Source organism: Parambassis ranga, chromosome 10 (assembly GCF_900634625.1).
Source record: "Parambassis ranga chromosome 10, fParRan2.1, whole genome shotgun sequence".
In the NCBI taxonomy this organism is placed as follows: Eukaryota; Metazoa; Chordata; class Actinopteri; family Ambassidae; genus Parambassis; species Parambassis ranga.
The window spans coordinates 16,593,738-16,614,530 of record NC_041031.1 but is presented as its reverse complement, the minus strand read 5'-3'; the positions used below and the strand labels follow the sequence as shown (position 1 = coordinate 16,614,530).

General features: G+C 42.6%; 2 protein-coding genes across 8 annotated transcripts; one reads left to right on the top strand and one right to left on the bottom strand.

Annotated features, from left to right (window-relative positions):
• Window positions 1–156: 156 nt before the first annotated feature.
• Window positions 157–3,030, top strand: mars2 (methionyl-tRNA synthetase 2, mitochondrial). Of its 3 annotated transcripts, none has more exons than XM_028416841.1 (4): window positions 157–268; window positions 432–652; window positions 915–1,249; window positions 1,365–3,030. In XM_028416841.1, exons 1-4 carry the CDS (start codon window positions 246–248, stop codon window positions 2,541–2,543), a joined length of 1,758 nt encoding a protein of 585 aa, XP_028272642.1. In that variant the 5' UTR covers window positions 157–245; the 3' UTR covers window positions 2,544–3,030. The 3 variants fall into 3 exon arrangements, with proteins under 3 accessions (XP_028272642.1, XP_028272641.1, XP_028272640.1); XM_028416840.1 differs by having other exon boundaries at window positions 172–268; window positions 429–652; XM_028416839.1 differs by having other exon boundaries at window positions 172–652.
• Window positions 3,031–3,121: 91 nt separating this feature from the next.
• Window positions 3,122–20,540, bottom strand: med12 (mediator complex subunit 12). Of its 5 annotated transcripts, none has more exons than XM_028416087.1 (43): window positions 20,393–20,540; window positions 19,587–19,691; window positions 19,296–19,487; window positions 17,775–17,934; window positions 17,515–17,690; window positions 17,096–17,206; window positions 16,549–16,821; window positions 16,300–16,446; window positions 15,757–15,856; window positions 15,528–15,664; window positions 15,274–15,405; window positions 14,943–15,069; window positions 14,520–14,749; window positions 14,367–14,426; window positions 14,109–14,282; window positions 13,118–13,262; window positions 12,217–12,335; window positions 11,942–12,085; window positions 11,662–11,825; window positions 10,863–10,994; window positions 10,539–10,766; window positions 10,307–10,451; window positions 10,031–10,151; window positions 9,062–9,172; window positions 8,858–8,971; window positions 8,607–8,743; window positions 7,886–8,065; window positions 7,638–7,709; window positions 7,384–7,547; window positions 7,080–7,241; window positions 6,764–6,965; window positions 6,522–6,631; window positions 6,286–6,421; window positions 5,927–6,076; window positions 5,457–5,822; window positions 5,220–5,367; window positions 4,897–5,099; window positions 4,698–4,772; window positions 4,372–4,595; window positions 4,079–4,277; window positions 3,795–3,983; window positions 3,622–3,703; window positions 3,122–3,536 (listed from the first exon to the last, which is right to left on the bottom strand). In XM_028416087.1, the coding sequence occupies exons 1-43, from the start codon at window positions 20,492–20,494 to the stop codon at window positions 3,499–3,501; spliced, it is 6,486 nt and encodes a 2,161-aa protein (XP_028271888.1). In that variant the 5' UTR covers window positions 20,495–20,540; the 3' UTR covers window positions 3,122–3,498. The 5 variants fall into 5 exon arrangements, with proteins under 5 accessions (XP_028271888.1, XP_028271890.1, XP_028271891.1 ...); XM_028416089.1 differs by having other exon boundaries at window positions 3,804–3,983; XM_028416090.1 differs by having other exon boundaries at window positions 4,906–5,099.
• Between the last annotated feature and the right edge of the window lie 253 nt (window positions 20,541–20,793).

Here is a 20,793-nt window from a genome sequence, read left to right as displayed (position 1 = left end):
CGTCAGTCTCTAATTTAACGCTTAAAATGAATATGGTTTTAAAATATAAAAAAGAAATTAAACCGGATAAATTTTGGGCAGAAGTTTCTCGCAATCTGATTGGTGTTCGCGGTACACTATGCAGCGTTTTGATTGGACAAGAATATGTTGCGTATAGAAACCGGAAGAAGCTCTAACCTTGACAAGCAAGGAAAACACATGGGGCTCCAGGGCTACAAAAACGCATAAAACCTTATAAATTTAACATGAGACATTTTATAGGACTACGGTAAGACCTTCGTTAAACTTTCATAGTGTTTCCGTTTTTCAGCTGCATCATAAATTCAACGTTTGAGTTAGATAAATGAGTAAGCACTTCCCTGCACTCCCTGGGTTCGTATAGTCATCACTTGGTGTCCAAGGATGAAGTTTTCTTTTCTTTTTGTCAGCAGAGAGCACAGGCAGCTTTTATCACTACTGCCAGCTCTTTTCAAACACGCTTTGAGACGCAGGAGCACCCAGCTGTGCAGAGATGACAGGAGCTACTACATCACCACTCCCATCTTCTATGTCAACGCTTCTCCTCATTTAGGACACCTGTATTCAGCTGTGATAGCTGACTGCTTACACAGATACAAACTGCTCCAGGGATTTAAGTCACAGTTTGCAACAGGTAAATACAACATTGCGTTTAACTCAGTCTGCTAGTTATTGTTGTAGATCCATTTATGAAACTGCATTGTGCCACCTTAATTGAATACTTGTGCAAACACCATAGAGCTGGAGAGAAATGAGAAATACAAACTTTCTTTAATCAGCAGAAAACAAGACAACAAGACAAATTCCAAACTTTTCAACAGTGTTCTTAGTTATTCTATAGACAAAACATCAAAGGGATAATGAATAAATACTGAATGTATGTTATTACATTTCAGGCACAGATGAACATGGCTTAAAAATTCAACAAGCAGCTGAAGCTGCAGGAAAAGACCCCCTGACCTTCTGTACAGACGTCTCAGAGAGATTCAGACATCTTTTCAGCAGCTGCAACATATCATACACAGACTACATAAGAACCACTCAGCAGAGACACCGTCAGGCTGTGGAGCACTTCTGGTCAGTGCTCTGGAACAAAGGGCTCATCTACAAGGGGAGCTATGAAGGCTGGTACTCCACGCAAGATGAAAGCTTCCTTACGCCGTTGCAGGTCAGCGACGCTCTGGACTCATCAGGGAAGGAGATTAAAGTATCACTGGAGAGCGGACACAAGGTAATGGAGATCATATATGCTGCAGTGAAAAATGACACGTGGTTTTATTAGTGATATTAACCAACTATTTGTCAAAAGAAAGAAACTGTTAACACGTCTTCTCCCTTTTGTGCAGGTGGAGTGGATGAAAGAGGAGAACTATATGTTTCGTCTATCCGCCTTCCGATCTCAGTTGCTTGACTGGCTCAGAGGAAACCCACATGCTGTGCAGCCGGAGCGTTTCCAGCAAGCTGTTCTGCAGTTGTTACAAGAAGACCTTCCGGATCTTTCAGTGTCCCGTCAAAGAAATCGTCTTCAGTGGGGCATCCCAGTCCCTGGAGACCCTGAACAGACCATCTATGTGTGGCTAGATGCTCTTGTCAACTATCTCACAGTAGCTGGCTATCCACATGAGCATGACCAATGGTGGCGCGTGGCTCACCATGTCATTGGAAAGGACATCTTAAAGTTTCATGCTGTCTACTGGCCAGCTTTTCTTCTAGGAGCTGGACTGCCGCTGCCAAAGACAATATATGTGCACTCTCACTGGACAGTAGAGGGAAAGAAGATGTCGAAAAGTGTGGGGAATGTGGTTGATCCTCTTGAATGCTCACAGATGTTCACAACTGATGGTATGAGGTATTTTCTTTTGCGCCAGGGTGTACCGGACTCTGACTGCGATTACACGGACAACAAAGTCATGAAGCTGCTCAATGCAGAACTTGCAGACTCACTGGGAGGTCTGCTGAACCGCTGCACAGCCCCTGCTCTGAACCCGGCTCAGGTTTACCCATGTTTCTGCCCCCAGTCCTTCCCCCGTGAACAAGGAGGCAGAGCTGTGGAGGAAGACTACCACATGCTGGAGGCTGTCAAAAGTCTGCCAGCCGTGGTAGAGAAGCACTATGAGAGCATGCACATGTACAAAGCTCTGGAGGCCATCAGCGCCTGCGTAAGGCAGACCAATGGATTCGTCCAGCGCCACACTCCTTGGAAGCTGGATCAGAGGGACAGCAAAGACAAGCGCTGGCAAGACACTATTGTGCACGTCTCCCTTGAATGTCTTAGGATTTATGGCACACTACTGCAGCCGATAATACCAGAGACTTCTAACAAGCTGCTGTCCAGACTTGGTGTGCAGCCAGAGGAGAGAAGCTGGGCAGCTTTGAACTTCCTGTCCAGGTATCAAGGATTGGACTGTCCATTTGAAGGAAGAGCACTGGGAGTGGACTCTGGAGTCCTTTTTACTCGCTTAGGCACTCAGAATGTAGATAAAGAAAAACCCAAGAAAACAAAAAAATCTGCAAATTCGAAATGAAGAAGCTGTTTTTGCTTCAAGACTCTGAGGTGCACAGCTGTGTCAAAAGAAGAGTTTATATTAATGTGACTGTTTACATATGTAGTCCAGCAGTCATGAAGATGATGGATATACTCTTTAACATACTGGCGATCTTAGAGCTCCTTGGAGAATATTTGGACGTAGTCAAATGAATAAAACCGAAGTACCAAAAAAAAGTTTGGATCACATGTTTGTACTTTTTTCTTCTGTGGCTTACCAAACTGCCGGCTGACAGGATCTACTCCAAGCATTAGCCTAACATCAACCCGAGTACAAGATCTGATGGTTACAGACATTTAGTTGGTATGCTTTCACACGCAAAGTTCCTCACTTAAAGAAAAAGAGCCCTAATTATATGTACTTTAATATTTTCAACGTTTTTTATAGAATTCAATGGAAAATGTCAGGTCTGAATAAAAAAAACTATAATTTCCATAAGCTGTCAGTTTCAAGGTCCAATCATTCATTAAGTTGAATTCCTTATAAATTCTCATCTTTCTACCATCAGAGCTAAGGTTAGTGGTCTGCGTTCATGCAGCAAACACAAGTACAAGACATAAAAACTGACATGGTTTTTTAATGAGAAATACACGAAACTGAAAAAATTGTACAAATTGAAATAAAATAAAAAATTGCATTCTTATAATTTGTGGTACTTTTTTTTTTTTTACATAGACTCTTCCATCATTACTTGTTTACTTCAGGTCAGGATCCCTTCCTTTAATAATCCCTAGTTACACAGCTGTAGTTGGGATATATGCTCATTGTTGCCTCAGTGGTCGAACTGGGATTTGTTTAATCAGTTTGGTGGTCCTTTGTGCCTTGATCTTGAGCATCGTTCTTTTAATAGCCTTCATCAGACTGGACGCATTCACTTTGGCCTTCCCACAAAATGAGGGGCCTGTGTTCCACACACTACAATGAACAAGCACTATCAGTAATAAGAATTGGTGCCCTGTCCTGGTTGTGTATCTGAAAGAGGAGAAAGGCTGGTTATTAAAACAAATCATATTTTAAATGGGAAAAAAAAGAAAGGGTTAAGAGGCTGCTGACTTACTTGACAGTTGCTGTTGTAGCTGTCTGACCAGAGCTGCAGTCTGCTGCTGCTGTTGAGTCTGTTGCATTCCCTGCCGTGGGAACTAAAATAAAGACACAAGCGCAGTAATTAGAGGATTTTCATTTAGGTGCCATCTACAAAGTAAATCTTGCTTCTAGTAAGTGGACCATCACCTGGCCTACCATTGGTTGCTGTGGTGGCAGCGGCTGCATGCCCAGGCCCTGGTTCTGTGCCTGACCGGGTGGGGCCACTGCTGATACCTGCTGCTGCTGCTGCTGCTGTGGAACCTGCTGTTGAGGAGGAACCTGCTGTGGCTGGACCTGCTGCTGCTGCTGCTGTTGTTGAACTTGTTGCGCTTGCAGCTGTTGTGGGAAAAAAGATGTCAATTTACTGCCATAAAATCATTGTTTTCGATTTAAAAAAAAATGTATGTATGACGTAATGATCAGTGGCGTACTCTGAGTGCTTGTTGTCTGTGATACTGCTGCTGTTGCTGTGCTGCTTGTTGTTGTTGTTGCTGCTGCTGCTGCTGCTGTTGCTGCTGCTGTTGTTCTGCCAACATCTGATTAGGCCTCAAGCCTGGATGGACGCCCAGGCCTCCCATATGACTTATGCCATGCATGATGGGATTCTGCTGGATGGGCTGGTGGGCAAACCTGGCATTTACAAGACAAGAAGAAGAAGAAAAATCAGCATAATGTATACAAAAACCCAAGCAATACAAGTCCACACATATGAAATGAAACTGACCTCTGTGTGTTCTGCATATTGTGTGTGTAGCCCGGAGCCTGCTGGTGAACATAACCGCTGGACCTCTGCTGCATTTGCCTCAGAGGGTCCACCACACCTGGGTTGGCTCCAGGATGGGAGCCCTGGAAGTTTTGGTTCCCGTAAGAGGGAGGAACTATACCACCACCTTGGGACGGATGCTGCTGCATGTGTGATCCGTATGTGGTATAGCCCTGAGATATGTTCTGAACAAAGAGTCAATACTGATCATTAAAAACAATTCTTTTTTTACAAAGTATAGGTGGTGTCAGAAAGCAAATCAGTAATAAAGGGAAACACAGACGTACCTGAGATGCCTGCATTGGAGTATATGGTTGATTGGGTGTTATCTGTCTAATCTGCTGCCCCATTATGCTCTGATTCTAAAAAAAGAAAAGAAAAGAGAAACAAGTCAGCCAGTAGCAAATACTTTGTGATTTACAGAACTGAAACACTTCTGCTCCAGCATACTAGCTACATTCGACATGTCAGTGTGGACTGACTCACCAGTCTGACCTGCAGTTGCTGTCGTAGTATCTGTCCCTGTGGCATGCTAGGCTGGGGCTTATAACCCATTTGGTATTGCTTGTCCAGTCCCATCATACCGGACATGTTCCCTTGAAGGCCTGGATAAGTGGGCCGAGCGGGCATCATTTTGTTCATCTGTGGGTTGCGAGGAGGTCTGTATGGAGGTTCCAAACCTGGACCTCCTGTGGGATAAACAAATCAGAACATAACCCATGAACAGCTTAGATGGTGTTTAAAATTTATATGGTTCCAGCCAGGGAAGTTCTAATACAGACAATGATGGGAATATTCTGCAAACTGACCTGGAGGTAGAGGCTGGTTCTGGGTGTACATGCCCATGGCCTGTTGGCCATAAGGTAGCCTGCCGGCAAATGGGTGGTTTGACATCAGCTCTGGTGGCATACTTGTCCCATAGCTGACACCGCCTGGTGCTCGGTTCACATAGTCCTGCTAGTGGGGAAAAAAAACATTTTTTAAAAAAAATCTGGAAGTAAGTGTGTAAACATGCCTTACAACAGTATAAATTATAGACAACTGACCTCGGTCTTGGTAGACGGAGTTTTCTTTTTCTTGTTGGACTTCTTCTTGTTCGAGTCAGACGGCACAGTGGGCACATTCTTTTCCGGCTTCACCGCATCCATCATCTTCTTCTCTGGTTCCTGGGACACAGGTGTCAGAGGCTCCTCCTCTTCAGGGGGCAGGGGGAGTGGTTCTAGGTAATAGCTTCGTGGCTTAGGCTTCATGTGGGTGTGGTACAGCAGGAAACGCTGCTGCTCCTCAAACTTTGTGACTTTGCGGTCCACACGCACTGTACCAAACCAGCCCCAGGAGAGAGGGGCAGAGTGTTTCAGACCCTCAAACACATCCCATGGAGAAATCTTCTGTTTGGTGGATACTTGAAGACCCTGGTGGAACAGAGACAGCTGTGACTTCTCTTCAGAAGCTTTAAACTGCCACTTAGGACACGTATTGTATTTTACTACGATGTATAACATGCTGTGATGTTTACCTCCTTTTCAAAGCCTGCGATCTTGTTGCCCTTTGTGTCTATCAGCGAGCCCTGAGGTTCACAGGTAATGACGTCCCGGGTTTGCTTGGGCAGCGGCAGAAGCTGGCGAACCTTTTCCAAACTTTCTGACTGCCGATCTCCAAGCTCTTTCTGCAAATATAATACAGGTAGATAGATTACAAGGGGAAAGTTATTTATTATTCAAATATTTATCTGCTCTCTAACGATAATGAATCATTTAGTTGCTACAGTTTTACACAATCACACTGACTTATGGTCAGTTTCTGTTTAATGTGACTATTTTGTATTTGTTTTTTGCTGTAACCCCACTAATGTTGATCTTAAAATGGTGTTCTTACCCTAAGCTTTTTGACCAAGTTCATGTAGGCTCTCTTATTCTCCTCCATGCTGCCCTGAGAAATACTGGACATGTCAGCAGCCAGCGTGCCATTAATCAGCACACTCAACATGTCCAACACTGTTGTGAAGAGCTCACTGTTGGAAAGAGGCAAATGTTCAGAGCCAGACACATTAACGGACGATCCATTTAGAATTCATGTTTAATGATCCAGATTAAGGAGTGGATGGTGCTTACTTATTGGACTGCATGTCCACTGTGCCGCTGCTGATGATGTCGAGGAGCAGTACCGCCCACTCAGTGGTTTGCTGGGTGCTGCGCTGCACAGTGTCAAACATGCCACCGACCTTAAGACGAAAGAAAAAACACTGTTCAGGCATGTTTTACCAAATCATATGCTGGATCTAAACCAGAGTGTAATTGATATTAGAAGACTTTCATATTGATATAAAGTCTTCTGTCTTTTTGAGATTACATACAAGATTCAGTCGTAGTTTCAGCGCCTCGTGCATCATTTGCTTTGCCTTGCAGTCGTCCTGGTACTGGTCTTCTCTCCAGTTGGTGACAATTTGCTGCACCTGGCTGTAGAGGGAGGTGAGGAGACCTTCTCTCTGCTCATCCTGCCCCTTCAAGCAGGTCAACACCAGAGACAGGAACGGCTGCTGGCTCAGCAGAGACATGCTGCAGGATGATAAATATTTCAGCATTAGTAAAGAAAAATCACACTTAATTTTTTTAATAAATGTTTATAAATTCAATATATTTGGTTAGAACATAAACAAATTTTTACTTTACCTTTTCTGTTTTTGCCTGTCCCTCTCCTTGCGTGAGGAGGAGCCGAGGTGCTGTCCTTTCTCCAGCTCCTCTCCAGCTGCCTTCAGCACGTGGCCTTGAACTGAGGTGGGCAGCTTAGCTATCAAGGGAGCCACCAACCAAACACCCGATCGCTCTGATGAGCTGCAGATCAGAGTGAAAAAACATTCAGAAGGTTGAAGCAAGGTAACTGGACTTACTAGCTGGAGAATGAGCTGGATCACTGAGACAAAGTGCATGTTAGACCCACATTTCCCATAGTGACAATGCAAAGAAAAAAACAGACCTTAAAATAGGTTTCATCTTGCTTGTGGTGCTGTTATTATTGGATGCAGAGCCTCCTTGGACTGTTGCTCCATTCCCTGAAGAGTTACTTGAATTCATCTCAGCTGACTTCTGAAACACCTCAATAGTAGCCTTAGCTATGTTCTCCAACAGAGAGTAGAGCTCCTAAATGAAAACAAGAACTTGTTGTACATTTAAATGAACTACACCTTTGTATTTCTCCTTTTCATCAGAACAATAACAGATGACACTTACGTTGTTTGTGCTCTGTTTGATCATCAGCTGCAGCTCCAGAGACGACTGTCTCATTGTCCATTGGTCCATATTCTACATCAAAAAATAGAACACTGTTATATTTTTTTTCTTTTAACTATGCACATTGAACCATTGTATTACAAGAACATGTTCCTTTATTTACCCAGCAGAGGGCAGCAAATCTCCACAGTACAATAGCACTCAGAAGCTAATCAATTGGGTCAAAGCTAAAACAATTTCCTCTCTACCTGCAGGATGCGTTTAATTCGCTGCCTCTGAGGGTTGTCACCGTCATCGCTGTCCAGCTGGCGGTGAGGATAGCAAATAAGCTGCAGTAGCCGTTGGGCCTGAATGTTTACCAGCACCGGGTCCTGCAGGGCACTGCTGTCCTCGGAAAGAGATTTTAAGCAGCGCTCTCCAACCCATTCCTGCAAGACACAAGAGGTGCAAAGAAGAGGAGAGAAAGCTTAGGCTCAGGAAAAACAAGCTTTGACTGGTGGTGATGAAAACAGGGCAAAGGGTCATTTCAGCAGAACTGCACATGTCATAGCCATGCTTGAGAAAAATTGTGTTTGAGGTCTCATGAGGCTTCTGAGCATGACCAGCCCTCTCAGCTCCTGCCAGCTCTGTATCTGGCTTTCATATCTATGTGGCATCAATGACATCTGGTGCAGAAATTTCTGATTCACACCACTGCTCCACTAGTTTACTGCATAATAGAGTTTCATAAAGGCAAAAAATGGAAAGCTAATTGTTTCTATCTGTATTCTCATGAACACTTTCACACAGAAATAACACTGATAAAACTGAACACAAAAAAGAATGTGTGCAGAGGTCCACACAGCAGAAAGCTATTATTATTAGATATCACCGTATCTTCATTTTCACCTCTCCCATTTCACACTGGCTGTGAACTGCGGTAATGAATTTATCTGTTCTCAAATATATCACTCCATTTCCTGTCCTCACCTGTTGGCAGATCGTCTTCAGAACATACTTTGCATATACATCCAAGCTTGCCGTTTCTATGGAAACATTGCGTCCCTCAGATATGTCATCAAGGCCAGCGGGGTGTGACAGTCCTGAGCCCCTCAGCTCAGCATCACCTACACCAAACATAAAAGGAACCAGAAACCTTTAGTGAAACCTGTGAACAACCAATTCAATGTAGCCTGATTGATTCATATCATAATGAGCTGATGTAGGATCCTGATCCATACCCAGCATGAACACAGCTTTGAGGACAGCAAATACTGCTCCAACAACAATGCTGTTCTGAGAAGCTGCAAGAAGGTGGCGATCACAGGACGACCGGATACCAACGGAGGACTTGTCTGCAAAGTCACAACAGCACAAAACGTTACGTATGACAAAATGATCAACACAGAGAGTATAGTTGGCGGTTTTGTGGGTGTGTTCACTACCTGACTTCACACCATCCTGGGGAACTGGGTTACGCTGTGGTGTCTTGAACAGGTGTAACAGAATCCTGCAGGTGAGTCTGGCTCCAGGCTCAGAGTCCTGCTCACTGCAGGCTGATTTAAACATCAGACACATGCACATTGATTAGCTCTGAGTTTCTTCTTATGGTATTAGTGACGTTCACTTTATCTGGAATAAGTTACACAATCCACAACATCAGTCCCATGTCTAAATTTAAACCCTGCTTTAGATAAGACTTCTCATCCGATTTTTCATAGAGCTGTTGCCATGAAAACAGGAGTGAAAACAAAGGATTTACTGCAAATGGAGAGCTGTTGGCATTTGGCATGTATTGTATAGTAGCGCTTTAAAATGAAGCAAACCCCACCAAACAGCACGGCTGAATGAGGTTTTGTCTCCACTCTGAGAAAAAAAAGATTAAAATTGCAGAAAGACAGAAAAAGAGGCACTTATCTGCCAAGTGCACAAATGGCAGAAAGGCTTCATGGACCCAGATCAAATATGTTGTGTTTACTCTCTTCTCTGATAGAAGTCGTGCATTATACAGCTAGATGCTTCCTATGAGGCAAACTGCAATGTACTGCTCACTCATTTATAGAATAACTAATGCCTACGTCTGGATGCTTGGAAGGTGGAACCCAGGAAAACCCTGAGAGGGTAAATGACTGCGTGGGCGAGTTTTGAAAAATATAAATTACTATTTGATTATAAAAATACTCATAAAGTCATTTCACAAAAACTCTGAACACCAACTGTAAAACTTGCTGAATTTTAGTCATGTGACTGCTGGTCCCATGTGGGTCAGTTGGTTTCTGGTTATAATGAATGGTACCATTTTGATATTTTCTAAGGAAAACTTGTATTTTAAGAGTTAAAACGGTGATCTGAAAGCCTGAACAGATCCAACATATGGACCTTTCTGTAACAGGAAACAAGAGGTTAAAGTTTACCTGCATTGAGCAATGAAGGAATGGCCACACAACGAACCAGGTCTTCTAGGAGCAAGCATTGCCTGGCGATCAAAATGGCTACAAAGGTTGCCAGGGAATCATGGAAGGACAAATCACTAACCTGAAATGGAAAGAAATTGATTAATTAATTAAAAATAAATGTTACCTGTGTGATGATAGAAACTGCTGTAATCTAGAGAACAAACAAAACTAAATCAAGAGAAAGACAGGGTAAAAACATATTTGAAAAAAAATTCACAAAAAAAAGTGGCTTACATCTACGTTACACAGCAAATCATTGAAGCCACAGTTTCCATTGTTAGAGGAGCAGCAAAGAGCCTTGAGAATGCCGAGCCACTCAGCACTCAGTGAGCGACAATATGCCGTCAGCTCTGCACAAAGGATCCCGATGTCGTTCACCCTGAAAGCATATGACCCTTCATGTAATGACAATTCAACACTGGGGGGTGACAATCTAAGAGACGGAAACATACAAAAATTGACCAACCTCTCAGGGTCTCGATGGTCCACACACACATCCATGAGCACATTGCAGACAAAGCTGTAGCGATTAGCTGGACTGTCGTTAAGGATTTTGCCCACCATGGAGTGGTTGAAGTTGTGGGCTGAGGGGTTGGCAATGGCCTCCATCATGAACACAGGATCCCAGAGCATGTTGGAGTCTGATGGGTCGATGTTGCAGTAGATGGAGTTCTTCACTTTAGAGCAAAACTCGCTGTGAATGAAAGTAGAAACTTTAATGAAGTCACACACAGGCAACAGCATAACATTTTATTTAACAGATTCTGTGAATATTTTTGAGTATTCCTACCTGAAGATCTCGCCAAATTTGTTTTTCAGATGACTGCATGACGTGTAGAGGTCGTACAGGTAAGCCAAGATGCAGCGTTCAGCAGAGGAACAGTCCGCTGGGTTCACACCAGACTTCACCACAACACGTAACCTGTGAACACATTTAAACAGCCAATTCAAAAACGACAGGAAAATGTCTTGGTCATTGACTTTTTGCTTATTTGAATGCAATACCACACTTATGTCTGTAAGCTAGAGCCACATAAACTTAGCATAAACCTCTTTCTGTCCAAAACAAACTTAATCCACCCACCAGCACGTAAAAAGCTCTCTAATTAACCCCTCTGCTGTGAAAACAACACATTCCATTTTAAAGAAGCCTCTGTGCTACGTTCTGCAACTAGAAATTTTAATTTTCAATACTTTCATAATTAGAACACTCAAAAGAAAGATAGTGTGGCAATAACTGAACCTTAGAGGCGCAGTTAATGGGCTTTTGTTAAGTACTTTGGGGATATAGTAGCATTCAGGACTCAGGTGCACAGTCAGCATCCCTGTGATATAAAAGTCCTAATTAAATCCAAAATAGGAACTTTCTGAAAGAGTGCAAACACCAACTCTTTAGCTATCAGCTTGACTATACTGACTTTAATTATAAAACAAACTAAAGGCATAACCCTTCAAACAACCCTGGTATCAAATCTGTTTCAGCTCATTTAACAGCAATGTCTGTTTGGGCCACTAATTAAAATCTAAGAGTCTCAACAAAATATATAGGTATAAGAATGAACTGCTGACAAACAGTATCAAAGACATACCCATCAAAAACTTGTGCCGTCTGCTCAGGATTGAGAATGAGGCAGGAGTGGTACCTCCTCAGCACAGCTACGATACACAGACACAGGCTGGTGGTGTAGCTGCCCACCAGGCTGGACGACTTCAGCAGCAGTTCGGCTTCCACCAGAGTCAACTCATTCAGAAGCTGCAACACAGAAACAGCCAATAGATTTCTACAGGCAGCAATGATTACAAATTGATTTTTTTGTCTGGATTTGTCCATGTTAAGAGCCAAAGATTGGGTGATGAAGCTGTCTGTACCTGAATAGCAAAGTCTATGAGGCCACTAATGTTGAGGGAGAACTCCATGAGGTCAAAGATGAACTGAATGTGTTGGACGAGAGGCAGGTGATACGACATTCCTAAGGCAAAGCTGGTGATCTGCTCCAGCACATTTCTGGACACCTGAGCACAAAACAAAAAATAAGGTGCTAAATCTAAACAACATTTACATTGAAAACAATCACAAGAGGTCTCATTAATAACCAGAGAATGGATTTCGACCTACTAACTAACATGATGTGAAAGAGTCTAACCTGGGAGGTAACCTGGTGCTGGTCAAAGTGGGAGAGGTGCTGGAATTTGGAGAATATATCCTCTGCAGTGGGAAAGGCCTCCGGCTTGCTCCTCTTCCTCTTCTGTCCTTCCTCCCCTCCTGCGGATGTAACAAAGAAAGGAGAAGAAAAATGTACAACTCATAATTAGCCAGTGTTTTTCTTTCTACCAAAGAAGTCTACCAAACAGGTCAGACATGAAATCTAGTTATGATCTGGTGTCTTATTTCAAGGCTCCTCTTGATATTAACTTTCACTGTGAAGCAGGTACTTTAAAAGAAACAGAAATTGGTGCTTTTCATGGAAGTGAAGCACAGTATTGTGCTGAAGGTTGTCACGATTACAACTGTGAAAACCTTAAACAAGTGTAATAAGGTCACATGTGTCTGAGATAAAGTAGCTGTGAACAGATGAAAAGTATTAGCATAGAAATTGGTTGGAAAAAAGATTGAGAGATGCAAGCACCCGAACGATGATAAGCAGACAAAAAGCTTGTTCTTTTAAGGGCTGGAAAAAAGGGGATACAAAAGCATCAAAAGAGGAGAGTTATTAGGAAATAACATGAGCTGGAGTGGTCACAGTGGGAAGCGGAGTGATCAATCTGCATGTAAACAATGTTTTACAAACAATAAAAGATTCTCAATCAAAAAACATCTAGCTTTCCACACAGGTGGCTATAAAACATTATTATGCAAGGTGAAGATGTAAAAAAATTCACACTATTTCATCAACTCAATTCCCACTTACAGATGAAAACTAGGCACCCTAAAACCTTATCCTAAAAGACCACCAGACAGACTGCAGCTCCAGTAATATAACACATACCTAAGTGGGAAATGTGGCACATCAGACAGAAGATGATAAAACTGAGGAACATCGTTACCCGTTTCTGCTGTGCTTTTGCGGTTGAGCACCTTCAAGATGTCTTTGGTAATTTTCTTGATGCTGTGCCGTGCCTCGTCTCTCAGTTTGCCCACGCCGTAGAGGACCACTAACCGCTGGTTGCATTCATGACTGGTACTTTCCTCCTAAAGACATGAACATAAAACGTTCTCATAAAAACGGCCACGCTCGATAAACTGAGCAGCAGCATGCATCAGGCGAGGTTGGAGGAATCATTTAATGAAATTTACTTTTACAAATATTTAACCTTTACTTTTTAGCTTAAATATTTGCTTTAGGCCACCAGAGGTTGTCTGGATTTAATTGATTTAAAAGAATGTTAAGTCTTCTGTGTGTATTTGCTGCTTTAACACTGCGGAAATATTTAAACCAAGGTTGAAATTGAAAATGGGCGTGAGTATAGGTTTCAGAAAGCTACAGAAACTGACAGATGTCAGAAAAATGTAGAGGAAGAAGGTTTTAGTCTATAACGGTCCCTCATCTTCACTACATCTGAGAATGCTGTAGTCTTTATTATAAACCAGCTTTGTATCATTACATACCAGGCAATGCAGCTGGTCGGCTCTCCCAGTTTCTTTTGTAATGTATTATGCCTCTTAGGACTCCATTGTTATCACTTAGCTCACTTTAATGCCTCCAACTGGCTGCATGTCAGATAAAACAGCTAATAAAACAAGTCATGTATTGTGGGTGCTGAAGTATTTCTACCTTTCTGGCATAGGACACAGGCCTTTTTATCCTGCCCTAGATGTGCAGCACCAATTTTAATGATTCCCTTTTTTCCACATTTCCACTCTAAAGACAGTCAAGGTTTGTGACAGGTCTATTTTTTTCTGCAGAATATTATTGCTTTAATACCTTAGGACTTTAATTCCACAGATAAATAGAACCTGGCAAATATATTCATTTATAAAAAAACAAAAAAACAAAAAAAAAAAGCACATCCGAAGCCTGGATGTCAGCGTTCTTACCTGAGGGACTGGGAAGTGAGTGGCATACTGAATATGCCGGGGCTGCTCATACAGCTGAGGGAAGGCAGGGTCCATGCCCTTGTCCTTACAGCCGGCCTTGCTGTCCTGCTCTGGGACAGGCTTCTCAGGAGAGGGGCTGCCCTTAGACTCACAGTGCATCGGAGGTGAGAACATCTAGAAGCCAAAAAAAGTGAGTTACTGGAGGCTATAAAGAAGAGTAACACATAGTCTAAATAAAGAAAAGAATCCTGCTGATACCTCATCAAAATTAGCACTGGAGTTGTGATCAATTTCCATCGACTCTGAGAGACCAGTATCCTGTTCAACAAACAACAACTCATGTTACACTTTCACACTACACCGTTTGGGATGCTACACCAACAACAACAACAACAGATGCCTCCAACGTGCCTCCATCTTCACGCTGCTGCCTGCATCCTGCTCTTTGCGCTCTGACTCATCGGAGGGCTCGTCACTGGGCGAGCGTGGGCGCGGCAGGTGGGAGTCAGAAGCCAGGTCACCACGGGAAATGAGCGTGCATATGTAGATATTATGGGAAAAGACATCGTGACGGATGAGCTCACAGAAGAGCAGGACCAAGTTGGAGAACTCCACTCGCTCGCTTTCATTCCCAGGTTCCGCTGTGAGGGAGATAAGAGGATTTGAATAATTTAATAGAAGGTTTCCCTTGCCATATCATTGAGAATAAATATGCAGCGAGTAATGAAATGAAAGGCAAAGACAAAAGAACATTAGGTTCCTTCGCTCTTAGACTAAGATCAAGTTTGACACCATTAGGAATCACTGCAGGGAAGACAAAAAGGTGAGACTCACTCAGTGTGGGAGCCTGAGTGTCGAGGAACTGCAGCAGCACATCCTGAAAGACCGGCAGTGTGGCAGCAGAAAGAGAGCCGGATGACACAGAACCCTTCTCGTCCACCACCTCCGACTCACCACACCTCTGCAAAGATGCACAAAGCAGACAGGCTACACACACAGCAAACAACCTACGAGCATTAAACACAGAAAACACATTCGGAAAAAAACTCATTTAACATATTCATATCCAACTGATTATGTGTCTACAACGCATCACAAATACTGTATGAATTATGCAGCAACGATATTTGAATTTCATGATGACGTTTTGGGAGGGCTCTCCTACCTCTGCTTCTATCTCAGCCTGTCTCTTTTCCAGCAGCTTGGCCACCACCATAGCCCGGTGTCTGCCGGAACGCTTACAGCAAACGGCCCATTCACACAGCAAGGTCACCACCGCGTCATCATCAGGTGACATCTGGACAAAAACATGCAGCTTGAGACAATACAGCTAGAAGCAGATGCCATATTTCATGATCTGATTATCCTCTGCAATCAAAAATCAAAAACATTGCCAACTGAAAAGATTTTATCCTTTACCTCATGGCCATCTTTACTCTGTCCTGAACCAAATATCCTGTTGTACAGTGAATCCAGTGAGTTGTTGAAGTCCGACCTCTCAAAGCTGTGGTTGTCTAAAACCTCCAGAGTGTGGAGAACTCGCCCGATGGTAAACCCTGGCAACAGACCACATCACGTCTTTTCATCAAACTTCTCTCATGAGCTGTGAAAAAGGTGTCAGCAGCGATAGAAGGAACACTCTTATTACCTGCTGTGGTCTCTTGGCATTTATCAAAGGACCACCTGAACTCCACCGCCTGGCCTCGCTCCTTAACTTGCTCCTCGATTTCTCGCAGCTTTGCACGAACCTGCAATAAAAAACATTAAGAATGACATTATAAATGATACACAGTATGGCTCAATTTAAACATTTATGTCTCTCCAATCTGCCTTTCTCACACTCACATACACACACACACACTGACATGCACATGTGAACATGAGAGCTGCTCAGCTCTACATGCGGCTTTTGAGGAGAGTTCTCTGCTATCAATAACGTCGTCGCCACATAGTACAAAGTCTTTTTAGAAATTAAAAGGACCCACCCCACCTGTAAACAAAGCTGATTTACAGCTTGCTATGCTCACAGTGCACGTGCACGCTTTCCACAACAACACTGCACTGCCCACAGATGCCTGTCTATTAATCGGCCTCATATATTCTGGCGTTGGATGATGCTGATATTTTTAAAAAATGACCAATCGGTGGACCTCTAGTGTATATGACATTTAATCAGTACTGATGCAGGTACCTGTTGTGTAAAGGCAGTGTTGCCTCCTGGCATTGGCAAGTTGGAAGGAGCGATGGGCAGAAGGTCCAGGGGTGAACCCGTCTTGTTCCTGCTGTCAGTTAAAGAGTAATGCCAGACCAGAGCACTGGGACAGCACAACACAATGCTCTGATGGAACAAAAAGCAGATGCAAAGAGAAAATGCAGAATAAGTAGTGACCACATTTACAGAACAATATAAAAATTTAAATAACCCACATATGTACGATACCTGTAACATGCAGCTGAGGCCGAACACCAGAGGCCTGTGCTGCGGGCAGATGTAGAAATCTGTGAAAGGTGTCTGCGGCTGGTTCCCTCCTGCTGGCTGAGAGGTTGGAGTGGGGGGCAGGGCACTGCCTTGCTGTGTCAAGATGCCATGAGCCGGATGCCCTCCTGTGCCTGAGCCCAGGCTCCCGTCACTTAGCAACAAGTTGAGGCGGCGAGTGCAGAAATAAGCCAGTCTTCGTGATAAATAGGCAGACTGTACAAATTCCCCTGAGTACTGTCGCACAGAAGAGAGATTCACAGTGTTACCCACAGCACTCAGTGTCCATTAACATCAGAGAGAGAGAAACAAAAGTGGCTGTGGGCCCCACTGGGCTCTGTCAGCAAAGGTCACCAGCGCCAACCGAAGACATAAAAAGATGATAAGCTGCTGACAGCTGGAGAAAGCCGTCATAACACAGAGCAGCTTGTGTGTACAGCTGCTTCAAAGTTCAGCAGAGCATGCATGTTTCCAAAATGCAATTCATTAGCAGATGAACTGATGTATCTACCTGGAGCAGAAGTGGCAGGAGAAGTCTGAGAAGCTCGTCTTCACCAGGTCGGACTTTCTCGAAACACTCCAGCACCCATGTCAGGAACTCATGTCTGTCTAACATGCCATCCTGAACACAGAAACACAAGTGCATTTTCAGCCTGTCAACACAACAACATCTAACAAGCATAGTATGCACTTAGTTAAATTTACATTTTACTTTGCTGTTGTGTGAAAAACATGCATCGTACACCAGAGAAAAGCAACATTTTCTCCAGCAGCATCTTCTTTGATAGCTATATGTTGCCAAACATCACACTGGAGAACAATGTTGTTAAAATCTGGCATAATACCCACAACTTCCACCCTGCAACAATTACCGGCACAAAAAAGAAATGTAATCACATTTACTAGAGCAAATTCTGAGAGTGAACTGACCTGAAACATGAACATAGCCAGCTTCTCGTTGTATTCCCACTGCTTCATGGCTGTTTCCACATCAGCAGGCATGGCTGGAAGGGGTGAGCTACAGCCTTGGCTTGGAACCTGCCTGTAAAACTCAGCCACCTTCTGAAGCTGCTCCCAAAGATACTTGGTAATAATCTGGGTCCATTCTATGCACACAAAAAATGAATTTTAGTCAAAGATTACACAAAATAAGCACAGATGTTTACACTTTATTTCTGTAATTTGCTTACCTATACAAGGATCAATCACATGTCTTTTCTTTACTTTAGTTTCTGTGATGGCTGCGTGATAAGCACAGGTCATCTTGATCATCCATGCTGAACGCATTACAGGGACTGAGTACTTAGCCAAGTACCCAAAAACCTCCTCCTTTTTGCTGAAGATTGGTACCTGTGACAAAATGTTTCCTGTGCATCAGTACTGAGTGAAACTGCAACCAAACAAAGCACTATACAAAACAGTTCAATAGAGAAAATAATGATCCACATTAGCAAGCAGGAATAAAATATATAAACATGGTGTAAGAGTAGATTCATTATGAACTCATTACTCACATTCTATGTGATGTATTCAAAATTCAAAGTATATTCTTTTACTAGCAGTTACTGAGAAAATCATTTGTTGTGAGAGAAGAAAAACACCAAAGCAGACGATCTATAAATGATGGATTTTTCCTAGTTATGAAAAACAACTTAACAGCAATAAAAGCTGTTGCCATTTAACAAACAAAGACACTTATTGTGTTTTGGGTCAATACATACATAGAAGACAAACAACAGACCAGCCTCAATCTGATTGTTGTAAAAACAATCAATTACCCTACTTTTCAAACTTTTCTACCAAAGTTAGACTTACGTACAATTAACTGCTACTATTTGTTCCATTTCTCCAGCTTTCACAAAATCAACACACACATGTTTTCTCAATCATCTTGAACTGGGATCATCCACAGCTCATCTATCCTGGAAGAAAGAGTCTATCGACATTTGCCTGACTAAGATCACAAAACTATGAGGTGGTAGCACATTTGTGCACTGATATATAGTATCGGCATTCAGTTAGCATTAGACTTAAAATCAGATGTTAACGCTTAGCTACAACTTGGCTGGTAGCCTCTGAGACTATATGCAAAGAAGGTAAATAACTTTGTGGTCTAGTCATAACTGCAGGCCATTTTTAGAGTGCTAGTGACAGTTGGGCTATAATGTGAGACATGTAAACGTTGCTTCCATCACCATGTTTTGTTACACATGAAGAATACTCTGTAAGGCTCAGTGGCTCTTCAGAATAATGTATTAATATATATGATGTCAGCTGGATATCATGCTAGCATGCTCCAATTAGGATTCCAACTATGTGGAATGTTAACGGTAACATTTAGCTTTTCATTTTAAGGACTGACACCCAGCCAGTTTGCAAGATATGCTAGACAACAGGCTTAGAAATACATAATATTGGTAATGATCATTGTGTGGGGGGAAAATGGTCTGGGTTGTTACTGCACAATGCTTAATTCTACATCTAAAAAAAACTAACTTCAGGATTTACGTGACCTAGTTTCATGTGACATGACAGTCTAAATAAAATCCTCATCGCTCTTTTCGAAGTTTAGAATAATTGAAATTAACGGCAGGAGGCCCATACGGCACCTTGGTTTGGTAATCTGTTTCTCTAGCTTTTACAAAAAAAATATGAAGAAAACATGATTTAGTATTAACACAGGCTTTGAGTGAATTACATCAGGGTCTTACCTTTTTAGCCAGCTGTGTTAGAGGCTTAGTCCCAGCTAAATCTGTGAACCAGTTATTGATGGAACTCTGTGACCGCGCTGTGACGAGCCAGAAATTATCCTTCTGGTTGACCTGTGGTTTGCGCTTCCCTGTATCTGGAAAGGTGTTGTAACGCAGTTTCTCTGCGATGATGCTGCTGAAGTTTGAGCTGATCTGGAAAACATTAGCAGAAAAATGTTAATTAGAAAACACACAGACAGTGTGAGCAGAATCTAGGTCAAAACGTGTTGAAGTTTCAAAGTCAGTAATTACCTTGGAAGGGTTAAAGTTGACATTTTTGGCACTGCCATGTTCATCACCAGAAACAGCTGGCTGGTTATTGAAACCTTGCTTCACATTCAGTGCAGTCAACTCATCCTGAAACAAACACACATTTCAGTGAAAACTGAAAATGTAGAATCATCTCTTAATCTGACCAGTGTCACTAAACTATATACATGTCTGACTGTTTTTAGGACACCAGGAAAACTGACATAGCTATAATGAAATGATTGTTGGTGATAATGTTTACTAAGCAGTCCAAAGATAAAGCAGTCGCCAGATTATGTCAAGTTAATAACAGATCTGGAGAAAACAGTTTAATCCTTCTAGGCCAAACTCCAGTCTTACAGCTGAGCAGATAAAATAGCTATAATTACAGCGTGCAGGTAAGAAGGGTTAGCTGTGCAGGTCAAGCTAATGTCAATTTATCGAACCCAAATATTAAGCTAACAAACAATTATCAATCACGCACAACCCAAAAATATCGAACGCATATCGTTTTCCATCGCAAAACAACACAAAGGTAGCAGTTTACGTGAAACTACACAGCACCCGCCAGCCGACGAGCTAGCTTAGCAAACTGTGGTGTCAAACGAACCGGTTGCTTTCCAAGTAAACTGGCGAGCTAGCTAACAAAGTGACAACTAGGTGCTGTTCATTGTTATTGCTAGGCCCAAATCGTCTACAGGGCTGCTACAGAGGCTAGCTACTGTTAGCTCGCACTGCTTCTTTGCTAGACATTTCCTTCGCTAAAACATTATTCCAGGTCGCTCATCCTGCACATCGTGATATCTGACCTCTTTTTGCTTTGGATCTTGAGGATAAACGTCCGGAGGGCCGAGCCGGGGCCGCTTTAATGGCCGGTGTTCGTAACTTAAGATCCCGAAAGCAGCCATCATCCAGCGGCATCACAGCCAAAGCTTTCCTCCTTCCAGCAGCCTGAGCCGAGCTACAACAACGAAACTCACTTCCGGTACGGGGGGTTCACTTCCGAATTTCAAAATAAAACCCAAAAGAAGCGCACTTTAATTTAGGATATTTGCTAATTAAATATTTCACCAACAAAACGTGTTATTTATTTATTTATTTATTTATTTATTTTATTTTTTTATACGTCAGGCCAATATTGACCAATAACATTTTATACATTCTACAGTTATAAAATCATATCATACCATTAGACTGGAACAGGGGAAAG

Coding starts and splice junctions, on each gene's coding strand:
- mars2 (XM_028416839.1), top strand. CDS start 403: ATGAAGTTTTCTTTTCTTTTTGTCAGCAGAGAGCACAGGCAGCTTTTA. Junction 653..914: donor TAAGTCACAGTTTGCAACAG/GTAAATACAACA, acceptor ATTACATTTCAG/GCACAGATGAACATGGCTTA. Junction 1,250..1,364: donor CACTGGAGAGCGGACACAAG/GTAATGGAGATC, acceptor CCTTTTGTGCAG/GTGGAGTGGATGAAAGAGGA.
- med12 (XM_028416087.1), bottom strand. CDS start 20,494: ATGATGGCTGCTTTCGGGATCTTAAGTTACGAACACCGGCCATTAAAG. Junction 15,665..15,756: donor ATGCCAAGAGACCACAGCAG/GTAATAAGAGTG, acceptor GTCTGTTGCCAG/GGTTTACCATCGGGCGAGTT. Junction 9,173..10,030: donor TCCTTCATTGCTCAATGCAG/GTAAACTTTAAC, acceptor TGTTTAAATCAG/CCTGCAGTGAGCAGGACTCT.